Source organism: Oncorhynchus masou, chromosome 24, assembly GCF_036934945.1.
Source record: "Oncorhynchus masou masou isolate Uvic2021 chromosome 24, UVic_Omas_1.1, whole genome shotgun sequence".
NCBI classification, from domain to species: Eukaryota; Metazoa; Chordata; class Actinopteri; order Salmoniformes; family Salmonidae; genus Oncorhynchus; species Oncorhynchus masou.
This window is the reverse complement of record NC_088235.1, coordinates 42,287,312-42,303,103: the sequence shown is the minus strand read 5'-3', so window position 1 is coordinate 42,303,103 and position 15,792 is coordinate 42,287,312. Positions and strand designations below refer to the sequence as shown.

General features: G+C 46.2%; 1 protein-coding gene across 8 annotated transcripts in view; it reads right to left on the bottom strand.

Moving 5' to 3' along the window:
* kcnma1a (potassium large conductance calcium-activated channel, subfamily M, alpha member 1a) overlaps window positions 1-15,792 on the bottom strand; it is a 322,881-nt gene that overhangs the window by 144,446 nt on the left and 162,643 nt on the right. For all 8 annotated transcript variants that reach the window (XM_064933978.1, XM_064933974.1, XM_064933979.1 and 5 more), the window contains exon 3: window positions 870-931. In XM_064933978.1, the coding sequence (XP_064790050.1) occupies window positions 870-931 (62 nt within the window). The remainder of the gene's footprint in view (window positions 1-869; window positions 932-15,792) is intronic.

Here is a 15,792-nt window from a genome sequence, read left to right as displayed (position 1 = left end):
CCTACCTAACTATCTTAAAGCATGTTCATTTCCTACAGTAAATAGTCACACAAGGGACAAAACCTCACCTGAGAAGTGCACACATAAATCATGAAGTGATTGTAATAGGATTGTTCAGAAAATTCAAATGCATTATATGATGCATTATCTGCATTATTCACAATATTGTTAATTCTGCTGGTCAGGGCTAGGATGGTTGAGAGCCTGAGAATGGCGTGGGAGGGTGATTGGAAGCGTGGGATGCTAGGGTAGCTTAGTTTACTGTGTGTGCATGTGTGTGCATGTGTGTGTGTGCACGTGCGGTGTCTCTGAGGACCAGGCAGACCTACTGATATCCTGCTTTGTCTATGTTACCATGGAAACTAAGCCAGGCCAACCGGCTTCCATTGACAAGACCATAAAGGAGGAGTGGAGAGGAACTTTATAGTCTTTTAGATAACCCACAGAAAACCGTCAAAACCAACACATGGTTGCACTATGACACATTCTACTTCACCAACGTGGGTGACTAGGACAACACCATGTGTGGATGAATCTGTCTGAAGTACCTATTGGTCATATGAAGGGTCTAACATCTGATTCCTTTCACAGCATCACAATCACAAAGTAGTGTTTAACAGCAACTGATAGGATGACTAATCAGTCATTCAATACAGCCACGTAAATCAGTATAATAAACAATTCTACTTCACCAATGTGGGTGACTGTATGTAGCCTTCCACGTAGGATCTCACTTGTGGCGCCTACTGATCATGTGAAGAAATATCAGATCTGATATTAAATCACAAAGTAGTATTCAATAGCTTACTGTACAGTAAGGTGGTCTGCATTGCAGTCAATACAAAATCACATAAAAGGGGGATACTTACTCAGAAGAGTCTATAAAGTATATTCCAAGTGCTCCAATGCTGAGAGCAAAGACGAGCACGACCTAGAGAGAGAGAGAGAAGTACAGAGATTAGTTTTAGAATGCAAACATGTAACATAGAATACGATATAGCAATAATTATCATTCGGCACATTTAAGTGTCAGTCATTCTCTCTCTCACACACACACACACACAAATTGCTGCCCTGTTTCCAATATTCCTGTGATTCAACACCCAATACACACAGCAATCAGATCATGTTATAATACCTCTCCACTGCTGAACTCTGAGATTGTGGACATTCCCCATACTGTAATATTGTCCTGTATGGCTCAGTTGGTAGAGCATGGCGCTCACAACGTCAGGATTGTGGGTTCAATTCCCCGGGGCCATCCATCCATAAAAACGTATGCACATAGTCGCTTTGGATAAAAGCGTTTGCTAAATGGCATATATTACTGTAATGTGTGTGTCATAATGAGTGACATAATAGACAAGGTTGTTGTCATCTGTCATCAAACCGTGGCTGGTCTCACAGCCTTAAAGAAGGGGCATTCTTCAAAGCCAGGGCTATTGTAAATCCTGAATAATAAAAGCAGGCCAATGAATAGAGCGTAAGTGAAGTTGAGTGGTATTCATACTAAAGGGAAAGGAAATACACTACACATCTGTGAACCAATCCTTAAAGGGTGATTGTGTGAGAAGGAGGGTTGCGGGAAAGGCTGTTGTGACTGCTTTAGTTAATGCAGAGTCATGGGTTGTATTGTACCTGATGTCATTATGCCTCAGGTGTCGGCCATCACACACACGGTACCACATCCCTCTACAAATCAGCTTGTAATGTGAAGACAGGGTGGGGGGGTATATGAGGAATGGCACTTGTCATTGACATCTAACATGCTGTTCACACAGAGACCACCTCCTGAAAACAGTTCTCAAAAAAGGGGTAAAAGGATAGAGGGAGACTAAGAGGGAAATGGGAGAGTGAAAAAGAGGGAAATGGGAGAGTGAAAAAGAGGGAAATGGGAGAGTGAAAAAGAGGGAAATGGGAGAGTGAAAAAGAGGGAAATAGGAGAGTGAAAAAGAGGGAAATGGGAGAGTGAAAAAGAGGGAAATGGGAGAGTGAAAAAGAGGGAAATGGGAGAGTGAAAAAGAGGGAAATGGGAGAGTGAAAAAGAGGGAAATAGGAGAGTGAAAAAGAGGGAAATGGGAGAGTGAAAAAGAGGGAAATGGGAGAGTGAAAAAGAGGGAAATGGGAGAGTGAAAAAGAAGGCTAAAGAAAGGATTAGAGGGATAGTGATTGGCTGGGCTGGACAACTGCTAAAATACTGTTCTCTTGAACAACTAGCAATCAACATTATCATCATGAAGAGGCCTGCTTTATTACACATGGCTGAACCCACTATATTAAAACAGCCTGACTGAGAAAGATATACTATCGTTACCCTACTAGCCCTTCTCCCTATTCAGCCACCACACAATAGACATCCCCAGTCCTGCATGATTGCACCATTCATTATAAATGACGGGGGCCTGATTATTTTCATGCTATGGCTCTTTGGATTGATCTACTACATTGTCGTTGGCCTAATGAAAACCCCCCCCATGTATTTTTAATGGAGTCTCTTTGTATGGGAGATGGTGGGGTCCATAGAGCGAGTCTGGTTGAGGTTAGTGATAGCCAAGCGTAGTGGTAGCTAGTGTAGTGCTGTAGTGCATGACGAGTGCCGTCAGGTTAGCGTAGAGTTAGAGCAGCGCTAGCAAAGGAGAAGGCAAGCTTGCTTCAATGCCAGCCACTTTGACAACATCAAGATCTTTTTACTGTGATAAGACTGAACGGATGTCATGGAGAAGGCTGCCACACATGACGTTGACAGGATCACTGTAAGAGTCAAATGCATCAGCTGATCTGATTCCAATTAAAGATTCAAACAGATTTTTTTTTTTTTTATGTCATGGCTATTATTGATTGAATTTGTACATCCTGCTAACAACCCGCAACACAACTACTGTCAACGGTTGATGTCAGGATACTGTATAGGATTTTCCCCACAAGAGGGCAGAGTTAGCTAGTAGTGAGTGTGTGTTCTCTGCACACAGTGGATATCCAGGCCATGCAGGTTGGAGCTATTAACACACAGACACACACTCAGTCTCTTCACTTGGGGAACAACCAGGGACATCACATCAGTGCGACAGCTGAAACGGTTTCCAAACAAAATGAAAAGGGGAGGGATGGCAGTGTAGCCTCCGTGAGTCACTGTGGGGATGCTGTCCTTGACACAGTCCTCTGATGACATACATGTAGGCAGTCCTACTGTACCAACACAGAATTCAAGTACATAATTGGAACACACACATACACGCAGGCACACACAAATGCAAATATTAATATTTCCTTGATGCTAATCTATGACATTTCCGTGATGCTCATCTGTGTCCTCATCTGTGATGAGAGAGGGAGAGAGAGCGAGAGAGAAGAGAGAGAGAGACAAAGACAGAGAGAAAGAAAGGAAAGACTGAGTGGTAGTCTGACCAGTTGGTTGGTTGCTGGAAAGCTTGCCAGTGAGTGGTGAGCACCCAGAGATGAGATCTGAGGAGAGAAGAGAAGTAGACATCTTCCACTGACCCAGTTACTCATCTGTGAATGCTGCATGGCTGCTCGCTAACACTAACTAGTGCTAGCCATCGTGTCTGTCTGTCTGTGTGTCTGTGTGTGTGTGTGTGTGTGTGTGTGTGTGTGTGTGTGTGTGTGTGTGTGTGTGTGTGTGTGTGTGTGTGTCATAGCTTTTAGTCACACAGAGAGAGAAAACTGAATGAGTCCACAGAGAATGGGGTGTGTGTGTGTGTGTGTGTGTACGCGTGCACGCATGTGCATGTGTGTGCGCACTGTTTCAGATAACCAGTGCTAGCCATCAACCTCAAAACCATAAACTCCATAGACAGGAGCACCACTGTAAATCATGACTGATTCCAAAAGACAGGGGAAACCTACAATGTGGGGACATCCCCATCGCCTACAGACTACAAATAGAAACACAGCTGTAGGCCTGACAAGGACTGGGAAATGTAGTTTTAACAGTAGTCATAAAATATAACATTCTATGGGGTTAGTGAATGCTTGTTTTGAGAATTAAAACACTTGAATCAGAGTATGGTTATCTGAGCATTTAAAATGTATGTTATTTTGCAGACGCTCTTATCCAGAGTGACTTACAGTTAGTGTATTCATCTGAAAGCAGCTATGAGAGACAACCTTATCCAGAGTGACTTACAGTTAGTGTATTCATCTGAGAGCAGCTATGAGAGACAACCTTATCCAGAGTGGCTTACAGTTAGTGTATTCATCTGAGAGCAGCTATGAGAGACAACCTTATCCAGAGTGACTTACAGTTAGTGTATTCATCTGAAAGCAGCTAAGAGAGACAACCTTATCCAGAGTGACTTACAGTTAGTGTATTCATCTGAAAGCAGCTATGAGAGACAACCTTATCCAGAGTGACTTACAGTTAGTGTATTCATCTGAGAGCAGCTATGAGAGACAACCTTTTCCAGAGTGACTTACAGTTAGTGTATTCATCTGAAAGCAGCTATGAGAGACAACCTTATCCAGAGTGACTTACAGTTAGTGTATTCATCTGAAAGCAGCTATGAGAGACAACCTTATCCAGAGTGACTTACAGTTAGTGTATTCATCTGAAAGCAGCTAAGAGAGACAACCTTATCCAGAGTGACTTACAGTTAGTGTATTCATCTGAAAGCAGCTATGAGAGACAACCTTATCCAGAGTGACTTACAGTTAGTGTATTCATCTGAGAGCAGCTATGAGAGACAACCTTATCCAGAGTGACTTACAGTTAGTGTATTCATCTGAAAGCAGCTATGAGAGACAACCTTATCCAGAGTGACTTACAGTTAGTGTAGTCATCTGAGAGCAGCTATGAGAGACAACCTTATCCAGAGTGACTTACAGTTAGTGTATTCATCTGAAAGCAGCTATGAGAGACAACCTTATCCAGAGTGACTTACAGTTAGTGTAGTCATCTGAGAGCAGCTATGAGAGACAACCTTATCCAGAGTGACTTACAGTTAGTGTATTCATCTGAAAGCAGCTAAGAGAGACAACCTTTATCCAGAGTGACTTACAGTTAGTGTTTTCATCTGAAAGCAGCTATGAGAGACAACCGAATCTCACAGTCAGAGCAAGCACATTTTTTCCTCAGCAAAGGAAAGTGGGATACCTATTCAGAATGTATTCAACTGAAATGTGTCTTCTGCATTTAAACCAACCCCTCTGAACCAGAGGGGAACAGTGCCTTGCTCAGGTGCAGAACGGCAGATTATTACCTTGTCAGCTCAGGGATTCGAACCAGCAACCTTCCGGTTACTGACCCAACACTCTAACCACTTTGCTACCTGCAAAGACAGTGCTAGTAAGAAAAGACAAGTGTGAGTGTTAGTTAAAGAAAGGCAAGGGTGTTCCTTTTGTTCTGTACTTCTGGTGAGGTATTGCAGATAAAGAAAACCTAAGTACTTACATATTTACATATATTTACAACAGTAGAAGCCAGTATTAGAGCTTGAAGCAAGACATTTTAACTCAACACAGAGAGTTTGATTCATACATCCGTGTCCATGTTTACTGTGCTAAATGTGTTCCTGCGTCATGTTGTTTTCCGCTAGGTTATGTCCTGACCAGTGACTGGACTATAACTGTCTGACTAAAGGTGTAAAAGAGCTGTTGCCACAAATTCAACATGGGGTTAGTTAGACCATGCCCACATGTATGTGTAAGTGTGTGGTTTCAGATTCCAGCACTGCAAGCAGCTAGCTGTCTAGAGCATATCGGACTGTTAGCTGAAGAGGCCCATCACTATAACTATTTTGCCAATTGGCCTGGACCCTTTTACTACATGGACCCCTGCTGATCCATCACGACTGGTCTGCCGACGTAACCGCACGAGGGGGCTACAACAGACTTCTTCTGTCGTGACGTCCCTCTAAGGCCCTTCTGCTAGCTTGCTATCCCCGGCCTGCTAGCTGTCTGAATCGCCGTGTCTCCATCCCGCCTAGCTACGCTTGCCTCTCTGTAATGTCAATATGCCTTGTCCATTGCGGTTTTGGTTAGATATTATTATTTCTTATTTCACTGTAGAGCCTCTAGCCCTGCTTAATACGCCTTAGCTAACCCTTGAGTTCCACCTCCCACACATGCAGTGACCTCACCTGGTTTAAATTATGGCAATTAGACAATATTTAAATTAAACAATATACAGTGCCTTGCGAAAGTATTCAGCCCCCTTGAACTTTGCGACCTTTTGCCACATTTCAGGCTTCAAACATAAAGATATAAAACACAATCATGAAGTGGAACGACATTTATTGGATATTTCAAACTTTTTTAACAAATCAAAAACTGAAAAATTGGGCATGCAAAATTATTCAGCCCCCTTAAGTTAATACTTTGTAGCGCCACCTTTTGCTGCGATTACAGCTGTAAGTTGCTTGGGGTATGTCTCTATCAGTTTTGCACATCGAGAGACTGAAATTTTTTCCCATTCCTCCTTGCAAAACAGCTCGTGTTATGTACTTGAGTGAAGACCCAAAAGCGGTTTTAACAGAAAACAGAGTTCTTTAATGAAAAACAGGAATGGCATAAATCCTCTTCCAACGTTGACAATGGAACAAAAAGAACGTAGTATAGTGCAGGATGCACCTGCCAGGCAGACTCCGACAGGATAGGACAAGGTGGAAGCAAACGAGACGACAGCTTGCTTCTGGCATCAAAAACACAAACAAGAATCAGACACTGAAAGTAGCAGGAACAGAGAGAGAAATAGAGACCTAATCAGAGGGGAAGAGAGAACAGGTGTGAAAGAGTGAATGAGCTAGTTAGGGGAGATGTAGAACAGCTGAAGAATGAGAGACAGAGAAGGTAACCTAAAAAGACCAGCAGAGAGAGACAGAGTGAAGAGAAAGGACAGGAACAGACATAACAAGACATGACAGTACCCCCCCCACTCACCGAGCGCCTCCTGGCGCACTCGAGGAGGAAACCTGGCGGCAACGGAGGAAATCATCGATCAGCGAACGGTCCAGCACGTCCCGAGAGGGAACCCAACTCCTCTCCTCAGGACCGTACCCCTCCCAATCCACTAGGTACTGATGACCACGGCCCCGAGGGCGCATGTCCAAAATCTTACGAACCCTGTAGATGGGTGCGCCCTCGACAAGGATGGGGGGGGGGGGGACGAGCGGGGGCGCGAAGAACGGGCTTAACACAGGAGACATGGAAGACCGGGTGAACGCGACGAAGATAGCGCGGGAGAAGAAGTCGCACTGCGACAGGATTAATGACCTGGGAAATACAGAACGGACCAATGAACCGCGGGGCCAACTTGCGAGAAGCTGTCTTAAGGGGAAGGTTCTGAGTGGAGAGCCATACTCTCTGACCGCAACAATATCTAGGACTCTTGGTCCTACGCTTATTAGCGGCCCTCACAGTCTGCGCCCTATTACGGCAAAGTGCCGACCTGACCCCCTTCCAGGTGCGCTCGCAACGCTGGACAAAAGCCTGAGCGGAGGGGACGCAGGACTCGGCGAGCTGAGATGAGAACAGCGGAGGCTGGTACCCGAGGCTACTCTGAAAAGGAGATAGACCGGTAGCAGACGAGGGAAGCGAGTTGTGGGCGTACTCTGCCCAGGGGAGCTGTTCTGACCAAGACGCAGGGTTACGAAAAGAAAGACTGCGTAAATGCGACCAACAGTCTGATTGGCCCGTTCGGCTTGACCGTTAGACTGGGGATGAAAGCCGGACGAGAGACTGACGGAAGCCCCAATCAAACGGCAAAACTCCCTCCAAAATTGAGACGTGAACTGCGGGCCTCTGTCGGAAACGACGTCAGACGGAAGGCCATGAATTCGGAAAACATTCTCGATAATGATCTGAGCCGTCTCCTTAGCAGAAGGGAGCTTAGCGAGAGGAATGAAATGAGCCGCCTTAGAGAATCTATCGACAACCGTAAGAATAACTGTCTTCCCCGCTGATGAAGGCAGTCCGGTGATGAAATCTAAAGCGATGTGAGACCACGGTCGAGAGGGAATGGGAAGCGGTCTGAGACGGCCGGCAGGAGGAGAGTTCCCAGATTTAGTCTGCGCGCAGACCGAACAAGCGGCGACAAATCGACGCGCGTCACGTTCCCGAGTGGGCCACCAGAAACGCTGGCGAATGGAAGCGAGCGTACCCCGAACGCCGGGGTGGCCGGCTAACTTGGCAGAGTGGGCCCACTGAAGAACGGCCGGACGAGTAGGAACGGGAACGAACAGAAGGTTCCTAGGACAAGCTCGCGGCGACGGAGTTTGAGCGAGTGCTTGCTTTACCTGCCTCTCAATTCCCCAGACAGTCAACCCGACAACACGCCCTTCAGGGAGAATCCCCTCGGGGTCGGTGGAGACCTCAGAAGAACTGAAGAGACGAGATAAAGCATCAGGCTTGGTGTTCTTTGAGCCCGGACGATAAGAAATAACAAACTCGAAACGAGCGAAAAACAGAGCCCAACGAGCCTGACGCGCATTAAGTCGTTTGGCTGAACGGATGTACTCAAGGTTCCTATGGTCAGTCCAAACGACAAAAGGAACGGTCGCCCCCTCCAACCACTGTCGCCATTCGCCTAGGGCTAAGCGGATGGCGAGCAGTTCGCGATTACCAACATCATAGTTACGTTCTGACGGCGATAAGCGATGAGAGAAAAACGCGCAAGGATGGACCTTGCCGTCAGAGAGAGCGCTGAGAAAGAATGGCTCCCACGCCCACCTCTGACGCGTCAACCTCAACAACAAACTGACTAGAGATGTCAGGTGTAACAAGAATAGGTGCGGATGTAAAACGATTCTTAAGAAGATCAAAAGCTCCCTGGGCGGAAACGGACCACTTAAAGCACGTCTTAACAGAAGTAAGGGCTGTGAGGGGAGCTGCCACCTGACCGAAATTACGGATGAAACGACGATAGAAATTAGCGAAGCCCAGAAAGCGCTGCAGCTCGACGCGTGACTTAGGAACGGGCCAATCAATGACAGCCTGGACCTTAGCGGGATCCAACTTAATGCCCTCAGCGGAAATAACGGAACCGAGAAAAGGGACAGAGGCGGCATGAAAAGTGCACTTCTCAGCCTTCACATAAAGACAGTTCTCCAAAAGGCGCTGGAGGACGCGTCGCACGTGCTGAACATGAATCGAGAGAGACGGTGAAAAAATCAGGATATCGTCCATGTAAACGAAAACAAAAATGTTCAGCATGTCTCTCAGGTTGTCGTTAACTAGTGCCTGAAAGACAGCTGGAGCGTTAACGAGGCCGAAAGGAAGAACCCGGTATTCAAAGTGCCCTAACGGAGTGTTAAACGCCGTCTTCCACTCGTCCCCCTCCCTGATGCGCACGAGATGGTAGGCGTTACGAAGGTCCAATTTGGTGAAAAACCTGGCTCCCTGCAGGATCTCGAAGGCTGAAGACATAAGAGGAAGCGGATAACGATTCTTAACTGTTATGTCATTCAGCCCTCGATAATCCACGCATGGGCGCAGGGACCCGTCCTTCTTCTGAACAAAAAAAAACCCCGCTCCGGCGGGAGAGGAGGAGGAGACTATGGTACCGGCGTCGAGCGAAACCGACAAATAATCCTCGAGAGCCTTACGTTCGGGAGCCGACAGAGAGTATAATCTACCCCGGGGGGGAGTAGTTCCCGGAAGGAGATCAATACTACAGTCATACGACCGGTGTGGAGGGAGAGAAGTGGCCTTGGAACGACTGAACACCGTGCGCAGATCGTGATACTCCTCCGGCACCCCTGTCAAATCGCCAGGCTCCTCCTGTGAAGAAGAGACAGAGGAAACAGGAGGGATAGCAGACATTAAACAGGTCACATGACAAGAAACATTCCAGGATAGGATAGTATTACTAGACCAATTAATAGAAGGGTTATGGCGCACTAGCCAGGGATGACCCAAAACAACAGGTGTAAAAGGTGAACGAAAAATTAAAAAAGAAATGGTTTCGCTATGATTACCAGAGACAGTGAGGGTTAAAGGCAGCGTCTCACGCTGAATCTTGGGGAGAGAACTACCATCTAAAGCGAACAAGGCCGTTGGCTCCCCTAACTGTCTGAGAGGAATGTCATGTTCCCGAGCCCAGGTCTCGTCCATAAAACAGCCCTCCGCCCCAGAGTCTATCAAGGCACTGCAGGAAGCAGATGAACCGGGCCAGCGGAGATGGACCGGAAAGGTAGTGCGTGATCCAGAAGGAGAGGCCTGAGTAGTTGCGCTCACCAGTAGCCCTCCTCTTACTGATGAGCTCTGGCTTTTACTGGACATGAGGTGACAAAATGACCAGCGGAGCCGCAGTAGAGACAGAGGCGATTGGTGATTCTCCGTTCCTTCTCCTTGGCCGAGATGCGGATACCCCCAGCTGCATAGGCTCAGCATCCGAGCCGGCGGGCGAGGGTGGCAGTGATGCGGCAGGTGGCAGTGATGTGGAGAGGGGAGCAACGGAGAACGCGAACTCCTTTCCACGTGCTCGGCGACGAAGATCAAACCGTCGCTCTATGCGAATAGCGAGAGCTATTAAGGAGTCCAGACTGGAAGGAACCTCCCTGGAGAGGATCTCATCCTTAACCTCGACGAGGAGACCCTCCAGAAAACGAGCGAGCAAAGCCGGCTCGTTCCAGTCACTAGAGGCAGCGAGAGTGCGAAACTCAATAGAATAATCCGTTATGGATCGATTCCCCTGACATAGGGAAGACAGGGCCCTGGAAGCCTCCTCCCCAAAAACAGAACGGTCAAAAACCCGTATCATCTCCTCCTTAAAGTCCTGAAACTGGTTAATACACTCAGCCCTCGCCTCCCAGATTGCCGTGCCCCACTCACGCGCCCGTCCGGTGAGGAGAGAAATGACGTAGGCGATGCGGGCTGCGCTCCTGGAGTAAGTGTTGGGCTGGAGAGAGAACACCACATCACACTGAGTGAGGAATGAGCGGCACTCAGTGGGCTCCCCTGAGTAACAGGGCGGGTTGTTGATCCTGGGCTCCGGAGACTCGGAAACCCTGGAAGTGGGCGGTGGATCGAGGTGGAGTTGGTGAACCTGTCTTGTGAGGTCGGAGACTTGGACGGCCAGGGTCTCAACGGCATGTCGAGCAGCAGACAATTCCTCCTCGTGTCTGCCTAGCATCGCTCCCTGGATCTCGACGGCGGAGTGAAAAGGGTCCGGAGCCGCTGGGTCCATTCTTGGTCTGATTCTTCTGTTATGTACTTGAGTGAAGACCCAAAAGCGGTTTTAACAGAAAACAGAGTTCTTTAATGAAAAACAGGAATGGCATAAATCCTCTTCCAACGTTGACAATGGAACAAAAAGAACGTAGTATAGTGCAGGATGCACCTGCCAGGCAGACTCCGACAGGATAGGACAAGGTGGAAGCAAACGAGACGACAGCTTGCTTCTGGCATCAAAAACACAAACAAGAATCAGACACTGAAAGTAGCAGGAACAGAGAGAGAAATAGAGACCTAATCAGAGGGGGAAGAGAGAACAGGTGTGAAAGAGTGAATGAGCTAGTTAGGGGAGATGTAGAACAGCTGAAGAATGAGAGACAGAGAAGGTAACCTAAAAAGACCAGCAGAGAGAGACAGAGTGAAGAGAAAGGACAGGAACAGACATAACAAGACATGACAGCTCGAGCTCAGTGAGGTTGGATGGAGAGCATTTGTGAACAGCAGTTTTCAGTTCTTTCCACAGATTCTCGATTGGATTCAGGTCTGGACTTTGACTTGGCCCTTCTAACACCTGGGTATGTTTATTTTTGAACCATTCCATTGTAGATTTTGCTTTATGTTTTGGATCATTGTCTTGTTGGAAGACAAATATCCGTCCCAGTCTCAGGTCTTTTGCAGACTCCATCAGGTTTTCTTCCAGAATGGTCCTGTATTTGGCTCCATCCATCTTCCCATCAATTTTAACCATATTCCCTGTCCCTGCTGAAGAAAAGCAGTTTAGAGGAACGGCCAGGTCTTGGTAGATTTGCAGTGGTCTGATACTCCTTCCATTTCAATATTATCGCTTGCACAGTGCTCCTTGGGATGTTTAAAGCTTGGGAAATCTTTTTGTATCCAAATCCGGCTTTAAACTTCTTCACAACAGTATCTCGGACCTGCCTGGTGTGTTCCTTGTTCTTCATGATGCTCTCGGCGCATTTAACGGACCTCTGAGACTATCACAGTGCAGGTGCATTTATACGGAGACTTGATTACACACAGGTGGATTGTATTTATCATCATTAGTCATTTAGGTCAACATTGGATCATAGAGAGATCCTCACTGAACTTCTGGAGAGAGTTTGCTGCACTGAAAGTAAAGGGGCTGAATAATTCTGCACGCCCAATTTTTCAGTTTTTGATTTGTTAAAAAAGTTTGAAATATCCAATAAATGTCGTTCCACTTCATGATTGTGTCCCACTTGTTGTTAATTCTTCACAAAAAAATACAGTTTTATATCTTTATGTTTGAAGCCTGAAATGTGGCAAAAGTTCGTAAAGTTCAAGGGGGCCGAATACTTTCACAAGGCACTGTATCTCTCATCGTCACTCAATGCATAGGTTTACCTCCACTGCATTCACATCCTACCATACCTTTGTCTGTACATTATTCCTTGAATCTATTCTACCCTGCCCAGAAACATGGTCCTTTTACTCTCTGTTCCGAACATACTAGACGACCAGTTCTTATAGCTTTTAGCCGCACCCTTTTATCCTACTCCTCCTCTGTTCCTCTGGTGATGTAGAGGTTAATCCAGGCCCTGCAGTACCTAGCTCCATTCCCCAGGTGCTCTCATTTGTTGACTGTAAACTGTAAAAGCCTTGGTTTCATGCATGTTAACATTAGAAGCCTACTCCCTAAGTCTGTTTTACTCACTGTTTTAGCACACTCTGCCAAGCCCGGATGTCCTAGCCGTGTCTGAATCCTGGCTTAGGAAGACAACCAAAACCCCTGAAATTTCCATCCCTAACTATAACATTTTCCGACAAGATAGAACTGCCAAAGGGGGTGGAGTTGCAATCTACTGAAGAGATAGCCTGCAGAGTTCTGTCTTACTATACAGGTCTGTGCCCAAACAATTTGAGCTTCTACTTTTAAAAACCCACCTTTCCAGAAACAAGTCTCTCACTGTTGCTGCTTGCTATAGACCACCTTCTGCCCCCAGCTGTGCCCTGGACACCATATGTGAATTTATTGCCCCCCATCTATCTTCAGAGTTTGTGCTGTTATGTGACCTAAACTAGGACATGCTTAACACCCTGGCCATCCTACAATCTAAGCTTGATGCCCTCAATCTCACACATATTATCAATGAACCTACCAGGTACAACCCCAAATCCGTAAACCCAGGCACCCTCGTAGATATCCTCCTAACCAACCTGCTCTCCAAATACACCTCTGCTGTCTTCAACCAGGATCTCAGTGTTCACTGCCTCATTGCCTGCGTCCGTAATGGGTCTGCGGTCAAATGACCACCTCTCATCACTGTTAAACACTCCCTAAAACACTTCAGCAAGCAGGCCTTTATAATCGCCCTGTCCTGGGTATCCTGGAAGGATATTAACCTCATTCCATCAGTAGAGGATGCATGGTTATTCTTTAAAAGTGCTTTCCTCACCATCTTAAATAAGCATGACCCATTCAAAAAATGTAGAACCAGGAACAGATATAGCCCCTGGATCACTCCAAACCTGACTGCCCTTGACCAGCACAAAAACATCCTGTGGCGTACTGCATTAGCATCGAATAGCTCCCGCTATATGCAATTTTTCAGGGAAGTTAGGAACCAATATACACAGGTAGTTAGGAAAGCAAAGGCTAGCTTTTTCAAACAGAAATTTACATCTTGTAGCACAAACTCCATAAAGTTCTGGGACACTGCAAAGTTCATGGAGAATAAGAACACCTCCTTACAGCTGCCCATTGCACTGGGGCTACTGTCACCACCGATAAATCCACGATAATTGAGAATTTCTATAAGCATTTTTCTACGGCTGGCCATGCTTTCCACCTGGCTACCCCTACCTCGGTCAACAGCCCTGCACCCCCCACAGCAACTCGCCCAAGCCTCCTCATTTCTACTTCACCCAAATCCAGATAGCTGATGTTCTGAAAGAGCTGCAAAATCTGGACCCTTACAAATCAGCCGGGCTAGATAATCTGGACCCTCTCTTTCTAAAATGATCCGCCGAAATTGTTGCAACCCCTATTACTAGCCTGTTCAACCACTCTTTCGTATCATCTGAGATCCCCAAAGATTGGAAAGCTGCCATGGTCATCAGCTTCTTCAAAGGGGGAGACACTCTAGATCCAAACTACTACAGATATATATCTAACCTACTCTGCCTTTCTAAGGTCTTCGAAAGCAAAGTTAACAAACAGATCACAGGCCATTTCGAATCCCACTGGACCTTCTCCACTATGCAATCTGGTTTCTGAGCTGGTCATGGGTGCACCTCAGCCACGCTCAACGTCCTTAACGATATCATAACTGCCATCAATAAGAGACAATACTGTGCAGCTGTATTTATCGACCTGGCCAAGGCTTTCGACTCTGTCAATCACCACATTCTTATCGGCAGACCCAACAGCCTTGGTTTCTCAATTGACTGCCTAGCCTGGTTCACCAACTACTTCTCAGATTGATTTGACACACTGAACTCTGAGGGCCTGTTGTCCGGACCTCTGGCAGTCTCTATGGGGATGCCACAGGGTTCAGTTCTCAGGCCGACTCGCTTCTCTGTATACATCAATGACACCGCTCTTGCTGCTGGTGATTCTCGGATCCACCTATACGCAGACGACTCCATTTTGTATACTTCTGGCCCTTCTTTGGACACTGTGTTAACAACCCTCCAGGCAAGCTTCAATGCCATGCAAGATTCCTTCTGTGGCCTCCAACTGCTCTTAAATGCAAGTAAAACTAAATGCATACTCTTCAACCAATTGCTGCCCACACCTGCCCGCCCGTCCAGCATCACTACTCTGGACGGTTCTGACTTAGAAATACCTAGGTGTCTTGTTAGACTGTAAACTCTCCTTTCAGACTCACATTAAGCATCTCCAACCCAAAATTAAATCTAGGCTTCCTATTTTGCAACAAAGCATCCTTCACTCATGCTGCCAAACATACTCTCGTAAAACTGACTATCCTAACGATCCTTGACTTCGGCGATGTTGTCTACAAAATAGCCTCCAACACTCTACTCAGCAAATTTGATGCAGTCTATCACAGTGCCATCCGTTTGTCACCAAAGCCCCATATACTACCCACCACTGTGACCTGTATGCTCTCGTTGGCTGATCCTCATTTTGCAGCCTAGTATCTCTACTTGCACATTCATCTTCTGCACATATATCACTCCAGTATATAATTGCTATATTGTAATTATTTTGCCACTATGGCCTATATATTGCCTTACCTCCCTTATCCTACCTCATTTGCACACACTGTTTATAGACGTTTTCTATTGTATTATTGACCATATGTTTGTTTATTCCATGTGTAACTCTGTGTTGTTGTCTGTGTCGCACTACTTTGCTTTATCATGACCAGGTCGCAGTTGTGAATGAGAACTTGTTCTCAACTAGCCTACCTGGTTAAATAAAGGTTAAATGAAATATAATAAAAAATGGATCAGCTCTCACATGACACACTCAAACTACATTATGCAGTACATATCGTCATAACACTCTAAAAACGCATACAGTTCCAGTCAACGTTTGGACACACCTTCTCATTCCAGGGTTTTTCTTTATTTGTACTGTTTTCGACATTGTAGAATAATAGTGAAGACACCAAAACTATGAAATAACACATATGGAATCATGTAGTAACCAAGAAA